Here is a 10,500-nt window from a genome sequence, read left to right as displayed (position 1 = left end):
AGGACTTGAAATGTGCTTCTGATTAAAATCCAATGCAGGTGAGGAAGAAAGTTGCAAACTGCATCAGGCTGCACTGTTACACAATCTGGGACTTCGGCAAGTATGTATCAAGCTGCTCAAAGACCATTGGAATGGCCACTTGAGCACACAATCTAGGCTGACACCCCCAAGGCAGTGCTGAAGGAGCTTTGCACAGTCAGAGGCGCTGTCTTTTGAATGGGATGTTCAACTGAGTCCCTCGGTTGGACATAACCTCCCATGGCACTATTGGAAGAGCAGGGAGTTCTTCCTGGTGACCTAGCCAAAATCGGTCCCTCAAACCCTAACCAAAATCGGTCCCTCAACCAACATCACCAAAACCCATTTATCTTATTGCTGTTTGTGGGAGCTTGCTGTGAGAGAATGTGTGCTGCATTTCCAACATTACCACATTGAATACACTTCAAGTGCTTAATTGGCTGTAAAAACCCTTTGAGATGTCCAGAGATCATGAAAGGTGCTACATAAATGCAACTTTTCTTTCTTTCAATGCCAGACTTTGTAGAGGAACTGTATCGAAGGCTTTACTGAAATAAGTACAGGGTGTACTGCATTCACTGCCTTACCCCTGGCACCCTCTTAGAAAATCAATAAGTTAGATTGGCAAAACCTCTCCTTGAATCCGTATTGGCTATCTTTGATTTTTATGTCCATCAAGATGCTCCAAGGTTTCCATAAACTTGTTCCATAATGAATGGCAAATTTGCTGGTATATAGTTTCCTGGGTCAGTTTGTTCTGTTAACTTTTTAATATCTGCCTTTCTCCAATCCCAGGCATCGCTCTCGTATTCAGGGATTTCTGGAAGATTTGTGCCAGAGTTCCTGGAGTTTCCTTCCATAGAGCCTCCCCAGCATACTCCTTTGTTCCTCGGGTTTAATAATATTGATGTATGACAGCCCAGAAAATGTACTGTTTTGTGGGGGGGGGGGGAAAGTCAGCTGGTGATATCTTGCTTCGCCCTCTTCTAATAACTGATGTTATAAGTTGGACTTATTAAGCTCTTGTCTTTTTTCACTTGTGTTTTGCAGGGCAGATAAATGAATTGGTAGCCCTGATCCCATATAGTGACCAGAGGCTGCAGCCACAAAGAACGTAAGTCTTGGGAGGACTATATGGAACTCTTGATGTGACTGGACCATGAATTGGTCACGTCTCGAACACTAAATAGATTGGAATTAACGAGCTTTAATTTATCACCACCTATTCCAGTAGTGTATAAGCTGCAATAGTTACTACTTCACTCTATATCTTGTATTGTATTATACAGCTCCGAATGATATCTGCAATCATGAACTACTTTTGGAAAACTAAACTTGTAATTGTATTTCTGGACTTGCTTTCACTGCTCCAGGTAAATGTATTTTGTACATTTCCTATGCCGCCATTACATTTTCTGAGATTCCAGTGACTATGCTGTCTGAGGTAGTTGAACTGTGCTTTCTCTCCACACCCAAGTAATAGCAACACTGTACAATGATCAAGTCAGCTGGGGACACACTAGAAACTACATGCTAAAGTCCTATTCAAAGCTTTAAAGGATTTTTTAAATGGAAATGTAGCTACTTGCATGGCTCGGCACTGTGATACTTGATGATAGATGACTTGGTTACTTGCACTTGTCCTATGCTGACTGCTATAGTGTCTTAGTAATTCATTGTGTTGAATACATGCTTCATGTGACCCTGGTTAATACAGTTCCATGATTGGCCAGCAGTACGTATGAATGACTAATGGTAGCATTCAACAGTAACAAACTTCCTTTTTTTTAAATAGTCCTGTAATGTAGAATAATGTTCCAAGGTGTTTTAAGAGTCAAAATGCCCATTGAGCACTAGAAGTTATGGCTGAATAGGTAGGTTTTTGAGGAGGATTTAAAGGTAGGGGAGGGAGCAGGCAGAGTTTTCTTTTGGGTGGGGAGCACAAGCAGCAGAGTTGTTCGGTTGCCAATAGTGGAATGATGGCTGGGGAGTGGCATTGCAAAGGAGGCTGGACCTGGAGGAATGAAGAGCTTGTGATGCAGCATGTGGCAGCAGGAGTTGAGGCTAGAAGGTGGGTATTTTGGGGCAGTTAGTATATTTTGGAGGGTACTGAAATAAGTAGTCTGAAGGTTTAAGTGCAGATTGGGGTTTAGCTGCATGGGGTTTGGAAGCCATGTCAGAAGGACCATTTTTGACTAGACATGGTTTGAAGAACAGGAGGTTGGTGAATTTGAAGGCCTGAATGTAGCAGTTTTTGAGGAGCAGGATGACTATATGCTTTTATTTTGAGGGAGCCATTTATGATGGTGTGGGAAGGGGATTGATGAGCAAGAGGTGGGTCTTGTGAAAGATTTGAGCTTGGAGAAGGGGAACACTTGTGATTGGGTAGCAGCTGGGAAGAGATTGTTTTGGGTAGGAGGATGTGGTGGTAGTAACTGAAGCCACTTGGATGATCATCTTGGAGAGCAATAAAGTTACTCACTGGTGTTGGTGAGGAAAGGGTTTGGCAGAGGTGGTTCTTCATTGGGAAGGATAATGAAACATTTTGATGAATGAGGAGTAGCTAATGAGATGGATTTGTGCTCTTGATGGTTGATCAGAGGCTGGGACACATTTGAATGTTAAGAGAAAACTTGCATTTATATGAGGCTGTTCTAGTGGTTCAAGTCTGTTTGGCCAGTGGTCTGAGGTTTATTTTGTCTGGAATTTTCCGGGAACTAGAAGAGTGTGGTTTAAGTGGCTCCTGGTCCTCCAAGTAGTTCTCCTGAGGTGTATCCATAAATGCAATAAACAGATCAAATTTAGATAATGGTTTACCTCTCATATTTTAAAGGAATAAAGTAACTTGGATGCTGCAGGAAGAAGGCTAGCTTAAATTGCATCTTCCAGATTTAGTAAATAGAATTTACCATCTGCATATGATGCCTATTATCTCACTCTACCCAAAAACTGATGGCATCACTTATGTAGCTGACCAGTGGTGCTAAACTTAAGCTTGTAGCTAATGCTGGGGGGAGAGAAAGTGGATTTAAATCTCCATTCTGGGACTTTAATTTGTTTTTGAGCAGAGTGCTATGTAAAGGAAACTTTTTTAAACTTTCTTGCATAAACAGTGTTGTCTTTTATTTCAGGAAATTGTATGTCTTCTTATCCATATTCCTGTGCCTGTTCATATCTGGACTGGTTGTCTTCTTCTTGTTCCCTCGGTCAGTGGTTGTGAACGATGATGGGATCAGAGTGGTTATAGTGAAGTTTGACACCAATAACTCTCGAGTCTTCATTGACATGACGGTAATAAGCTTATATTAAGTGTTTCGATACATTAGTATTGGAAGTGTTTTCAGTTATTCCATTTTGAGCCATATCTCTGCCCTTTCCACAAATCCTTTTTATCTCTGATCTAATTCCCCTCAAAATGATATTGTCTGCACTCAATAGATTATGACCAAGACCTAGCAATTTATGTGGTCTGTTGCTGCCCCCTTAATTTAGTTTGGGGCCTGAGTCTGGCTTCTGTGGTTGGGGTTGGCCTCTAGGTTAATTAAATTAAATTATTGGTAATCTCTTTTCAATGGGTCTGCCCTCTTGATCATGTGGGGAGGTGTAATTTTTTTAAAACTCCCATTCAGGACTCTTGTCTTTTGTCAGTATTTAGATTTCATTTTCATGCATCTTCTTCTGTGAAGTGTTCAGACAAATCTGCAATTTGATGTACTTGAGGTCCCCAAAATAGGTCAATAACTCAATGGAGTAAGGGAAGGGGCAACTATACAAACCCTACAGGGAAAATGGGGGTGGGGTAGATATTTGGGAGGTGCATATGACACGCACATTCTTCCAGTATCGCACTTGCATTTATATAGCACCTTTTCACATCTTCAGGATATCCCAAAACATTTCAGTGGAGGAATTACTTTTGAAGTGTAGTCACTGTTGTAATGTAGTGAAATATGGCAGTCAATTTGTGCACTGCAAGATCTCCAGATAATCTGTACATCACTGCAAATTTAACTGCTAGTTACGGGGCCTAATGCATCCCCTCAGTTGCAAAATCATGGTTCGATCAGTGAGCTGCCTGTGGAGATGCAGCAAGTGCCAGCAGCTTGCATTGATGATTGAAATGGGTGCCCAATTTTGTGCTGGCCTGGGAGGCCTGTTGGTATGCCACTGGTTAAGGGCCATTTCTATCCCAAATACTTTTTTTTTTAAACCATAATGTACAAATCATGGATAGGTTGACTGGTTGTCCTTTGACCAGGAGACCTGAAATGTGTGTCTGGTAAGCTCCTGAGCTAGTTAAAATCAGTGCAACTTGTGATTGGAGTGTGAGAGCTCATTCAAATGTGAAATACTCCAATCCCTTCTTCATCCCTATCCTCATTTTTTTGCAAAATGGTCTGTTGAAAGGAAGGCCCATTGATCTGCCCTGGGGGCTTTTTTTGTTTCGTCTAGTTGCAGTGGGGTAACTAATAGTTCTATTTGTGGTGATGTACAACAGTGTGGAGCTGGGGCAAGTGTTGTAAGATATGGATATACCTAAATCAAACTTTGATACTCTGCAATCAAAGTAGTTCTAAAATCACAAAGTTATGTTAAATCTGTACTTGTGTCTTGTACAAAGCATTAATTTTGCTGTGTATATAAAAAAAAAAAAACGCTCCATTTTATGTAACCTGTTTTAACTTGTTGGCAGTTGTCTGGGTAACTAGACTGCAAATAGTTTTTTCAATGTTCAAATGGTTTTGTCCTATGCCAATACTGTCTGGCTTATTACTAATCCATGTAGCCAAATTGCATGTTTGATCTGCTTACAGATGACACTATGGGCCCAAGTTTCCACATGATTCGCGCCTGATTTTTAGGAGCAACTGGTGGAGAACGGACTATTTTAGAAATTGCAATTCTCTACTTTTTTTTCTGCAGTTCTAGTCCGGTAGAACAGTTCTAGTTTAGAACAGAATTTTTTCTTCAAAAGGGGGCGTGTCTGGCCACTGACGCCTGATTTGAAAGTTTCCACAGTGAAATGGTACTCCAAACTAAAGTAGAATGGAGCCAGTGAAGATTTTTGTAGAACTGAAAAAACCTGTTCTACACATTAAAAAAAAAAATCAGGCGCAGGTTACAAATTAGGTGTCCAGAACGAGGTGGGGGGGGGGGGGGGGGGAGAAACTCATTAAATTCGACAATAAATCCTTATTTATACTTCTACAAATAAATCCAACCTGAATAAACGAGAGAGAGAGAGAGCATTCGGCCAGAGCTAGGGGCTGCGTGCTTCGGGCCCCTCCCACACAGTTCGGTGCCTGGAGCTACTGCACTTGCGTGCCGACTGTAGCGCGCATGTGCAGAGGTCCCGGCACTGTTTTCAGCGCAGGGACCTGGCTCCGCCCCCCCCCCCCCCCCCCCCCCCACAGCTCGTGCTGACTGCGCCGAGTGCCACAGGACCTGTAAGTAGGTGGAGAATACAGAGGATTTTTTTAGGCGTGAAAAACGGGTGCCCGTTTTTTTCTTGTGGAAACTTGGGCCCAATGTCACTGCTTTAGAGCTGCCTTTTCCTGATGTGCACAGTATATAATTGGCAGTGCAAAACTTGAAGTTATTTGGAGAAATGCATTACTACTTTCTACCACACCAAAAAAAATCTAAAGCTACTTTTCCATAGACCAGCCAACATTAAAGAGATGATTAATAGTCACATTGCTTATGACTATCCAAGATTCTGGCTAAGTTTGCATATGATTGAACCTCAGGGCTGGGAAGCAAATCTAGGCAGTTTGACCCTTTATTTATTTCAGTGGTTTCCATCAAAGCAAAATCCTTTTTTATATAAAAAGGACAGCATAACTTTGATCAGATATTGGCATCCTTCCAGTTCCAAGATGGCCATCCCGGTGGCTGAATGTAGAAAGAACAAGCCTACTTCTAGCACCTTTTTCATATCCTTGATGTCCCAAAGTCCTTCACAGCCAATGGAATATTTTTGAAGTGTTTTCCAGACTCCACATAGCCGCCAGTTTACACCTGGCAAGATCCTTCAAGCAGCAAATGACCAGTTGATTTTTGTTTTAGGTGCTCTTTCTTTCACCTGGGGCCTCTTTTTTTTTTTTTTTTTTTTTTAAACTGCCGGGAGAGGGAACCCCCCACCCCACCCCACCGCCAGGGCCATATTTGAATTGATGCATGACCATCTCCCTTCTGAAGTGATATCAGTGGTGGGACACTGGGGACCTTCCTGTGCTGACCAAGTCACAAGCTTTCATCCCAGGTGGTGGTGGATCTGTGAGCAATAGAATTAATTTCCATGTCGCATTCAGCAAACCGATTCCAGTTTGAGATTGTTGACTTTTTTTTAAAGGGAGGAAGGTACACTGACGTTCCACCTTTCCTCGCCTCTCATGGTGCTGTGGTCTTGATCACTCTGCTAATTGCTAGTAAAAAGTGCAGAAACCCAAGTTCTATGCTGTATAGCTGGAACTGTGACCAGGTAGCCTCTACAGTGCAAAAAAACAATTTTGCCATTTTTTTGATACTGTCCAATCTGAATATTTAACCATTGCCAGGAATGTTCTCTTGGTTTGATATGAAACCAGTGTTTCTTGTATTTCAGAGCACCCTCAACATTAGCAATTTGAATTTTTATACGGTTTCTGTGGATACACTCACCTGCCAGGTCCAGTACATGAAAACTGTGATTGGAACGAAGCAGCTGAATAATGTTTCTGTTATACCACCTCTAAGTGAAAAACAGGTAACCACTTTGACTGCACACTACTTTTTTTTTTCTGCCTTACTCCTGTCTCTCTCTCCCTTCCCCTCTTCTCGATTGGCCCCCCCCAAACTTTGATTCTGGGTAAGTTCCTTGCTGAGTGTTCCAGATAGGCAGTGCTACATCTGGTTTCTGACTTCAAGATCATAAAGCCTCTGGCCCTATGCTAGTATGTAAATTCACTTTCTTGCTCTGCTAAGTTTCTTGGCTCTTGTGCCCTGCCTCCCATTGACTAGAACACAGGCATAGAAATGTGGTGGTGCTGTGCCAGTTTCGGGCTAAATGAGTGCCTAGGCCCGCAATCTGCTTTGATTCGCCATTCTGCTGGAATTTCTTAGGACCTGCCTGAAGTTGGTTCCCTCTTTTGAGATTATTCTCTCATTTCAGACAAGTCAGGACTTCAGCTATGTTGTTGACTCTTGCATTGTGCAACTTAAACAGCCATGGCAATTGGTGACCATGGACTGTGGATAACTAAATGGCTGAGTGCATATACACTGCTTACCATCTTGAACCTGGGACAAGTTAAGGGTCATTCCAGGGAATCTCATTGGGTTCCAATTGATACTATAGGCTTCTGCCTCGATGTGTTCACAGCATCCTTGTAGCTAGGAAAGAAGACTTCATCTGGTCACTCTAGATTAGATTTGAAGCCTAGCATCAGAAGTGAAAATGGTAACTTCATTCAACTTTTTACATCAGGGTTGTATTGTTAATGACTGTCTGTCTTATATCTGTGAACCTAATTTTGCAGGTGAACTACACTGTTCGAATGGAATTTAGTGGACCCCTAACATATGTATAGTAAGTACAATTTTTTTGTTTGCCCTGAATGCCAGCAGCATTCTTTCTCTACAAATGGTGTGCTAATCATGACTCGCTCAATAAATCTACTACCATTGAATTATTTTAGGGACCAACCAAATGCCTGCTCTATGATCACACTAAAAGAACTGTTCGTCGCTCTAGTTTGAAAGGAATTTTATTTGCATATTGAAATAAACGTGCAATGTAACCAGGCAACAGGGCACTATAGTTAAAATTGTCAAATAGAATCAGATGTGTTTTAAAAGCTGTTTATAACTCCGAAGCAGACCCCTCATTGTCAAAAGGAAGAAAAGATGAGAATTGTTCTGCATAGCAGTAAATGCAATCTTTCTAACTCAATGTAATTAAATTCTAATTTGTTTCCTGGCTTGTGTGCATGTTAGAAATGTGAACTTCTGATATAATGCTTAAAAACTATGGGCTAAACTTTCCTTTCATTTTCGGCGGCTTCTCGGCGGTACAGCTGTTTTTCTGCCCGGCGAAAGTTTCCTCTTTTTTTTGTTCCAATGGTATTACCCAAATCTGAAAACTCCCACTGGGACCAAACTGCTGACTTGTACCGCTGAGAAAATCGGCAGGGTGTAAGTTTTGTCTCAACGGAAGCCCGTCCAGATCACCGAGGGAACCGCCCTGTGAAAGCTCCTTAAACAGGGCAGTAGGTGAGTACTCTGCAAAGAAAGGTAAGTTTAAAGGTTCGTTTTTTCAAAAAACGTCGATTAGGTGTAAAAAGTGTCTTGGAATGGTTTTTAAAAAAAAAAATTCCCCTCCCTAGGCCTCGGACTAAAATTTTTTTTTTAAATGCCCATTTTACTTCGTTTCCCTTTAACCACTGAGAATAATGCAAGATCCATTTTCTTGCCTGGCGATTAGTTTTAACTTGAGTGGAAACTTTTGCCAGCGTTACTTACCAAATGTTAGCTTTTTTTTTCTGGGTTGGCAATCGGGTGTTGGGCTCTTGGCAAAGTCTAGGCCTTTGAAGTGTCTACATGTTGACTGACAAGGGGCTAGAATTTCCTATGGCTTACCGCCTGGTTTCTGAGCATGTGGCTGATAATCAGGTGAGCGGAAAATTCCTTACCTGAGGTATGCCGGCAGTTTCAAAGTCCTGCTGGGGAGCGGACCGCTGGAATGCACTGTCCAGATTGCCCTGGCATGATATTTGGCTGAGTGGTGACCTGTAGGTATTTATATTTATATTTAATTAATAAAAAAATTAAACTCTAAGGATCAGCAGAGCTGGGCAGTAGGCAAGTAGGTCTGCAAGAAAAAGGTAATTGTTTTTTTTTAATGAATTATTTTCAAAATCTGATTTAATTTAAGTGTCTTGGGAATGTTTTTGGTGGATTTTTAAGTTGGGTTTTTTGAAAAATTGTATTTTTTTGGTGTTGGGCCCATTCTATAGCCTCGGTAAATTTTTATAGATTTTTCTTTAGACACCACCCAATCTATCCTAAATTGCACTTTTTAGCCCAGATTGTGGGTGTAAGGCCCATTTTTTTCGCTGGGCGAATTTTCAAAAAAAATGTTGACGTTTTTACTGCTGATGATAAATCCCAGCCTTAATGTTTTATTGGGTGCTGGTGGGCTTTGGGCAAATTCTAGCCCAAGGTTTACTGTGAGCTGGAGGTAATTGGCCAATGGCTGCAGATGCATGACGAAAACTACACATGCAGTAGCTGACACTTTTTTTTTTTCTCTGCTCCTTTTTTATTCCTTAAAATCAACTTTTTGGAAATGTTCAAGTAAAATGGAGAACTGACTAGGATATTTTAAATGGTTGGTTTTCCTTGATCACATACAACTGGTTTACTCTGTCTGTCTAATAAGCAATGATTAAAAGAGAAACTGCACTTAAAGGGCCCAAGTTTCTACAAGAAAAAAAACAGGCGCCCCTCCGACCTGGACGCCCGTTTTTCGCGCCTAAAAAATCCTCGGTATTCTCCACCTACTTACAGATCCTCTGGCCCTCGGCGCAGCACGAGCTGTGGGGGGGCGGAGCCAGGTCCCTGCGCTGAAAACAGTGCCGGGACGTCTGCACATGCGCGCTACAGTGGGCACGCAAGTGCAATAGCTCCAGGCGCCGAACTGTGTGGGAGGGGCCCGAAGCACGCAGCCCCTAGCCCTGGCCCAATGGCCTCACTGGGGCTGCGTGAATGAGGCTCCTCCCACGGCCAGCTCCTGCTCCCCGCCCGACCAGACCCGACACTCTCTCCCCGCCGACCCGACCCGACACCCGCTCCGACCAGAAACCCGCTCCCCCCGACACCGACACCCTCCTCTACCCCCCCGCCCCGTCCCGACACCCGCTCCCCTCCCCCCCCCTCGACCGACACCCGCTCCCCTCCCCCCGCACCGACCCGACACCCGCTCCCCCCGACACCGACACCCTCCCCTACCCCCCCGCCCCGTCCCGACACCCGCTCCCCTCCCCCCGCCTCGACCCGACACCCGCTCCCCTCCCCCGCCCCGACCCGAGACCTGCTTGCCCCCCCCCCGACTGACCCGACCCGCGCTCCTGTTCCCCGACCCGATGCCTCTCGCGCTCTTCCCCCCCCCCCCCTCTCTCTCTCGCTCTCCCCCCCCCCCCTCTCTCGCTCCCCCCCCCTCTCTCGCTCCCCCCCCCTCTCTCGCTCCCCCCCCCCTCTCTCGCTCTCCCCCCCCCCCCCTCTCTCGCTCTCCCCCCCCCCTCTCTCGCTCTCCCCCCCCCTCTCTCGCTCTCCCCCCCCCCCTCTCTCGCTCTCCCCCCCCCCCCCTCTCTTGCTCTCCCCCCCCCTCTCTCGCTCTCCCCCCCCCCTCTCTCGCTCTCCCCCCCCCCTCTCGCTCTGCCCCCCCTCTCTCGCTCTCCCCCCCCCCCTCTCTCGCTCTCCCCCCCCCTCTCTCGCTCTCCC

At 44.4% G+C, this 10,500-nt stretch overlaps 1 protein-coding gene across 1 annotated transcript; it reads left to right on the top strand.

Annotated features, from left to right (window-relative positions):
• Positions 1-1,068: 1,068 nt before the first annotated feature.
• Positions 1,069-7,589, top strand: LOC139249546 (transmembrane protein 106C-like; the record flags this gene model as incomplete). Its single annotated transcript, XM_070872482.1, has 4 exons — positions 1,069-1,132; positions 3,150-3,309; positions 6,626-6,766; positions 7,539-7,589. Coding segments are annotated over 4 exons (416 nt in total), but the record flags the coding sequence as incomplete, so codon positions are not given.
• Between the last annotated feature and the right edge of the window lie 2,911 nt (positions 7,590-10,500).

Source organism: Pristiophorus japonicus, unplaced genomic scaffold, assembly GCF_044704955.1.
Source record: "Pristiophorus japonicus isolate sPriJap1 unplaced genomic scaffold, sPriJap1.hap1 HAP1_SCAFFOLD_3177, whole genome shotgun sequence".
Classification (NCBI taxonomy): domain Eukaryota; kingdom Metazoa; phylum Chordata; class Chondrichthyes; family Pristiophoridae; genus Pristiophorus; species Pristiophorus japonicus.
This window is presented reverse-complemented; position numbering and strand designations above follow the sequence as displayed.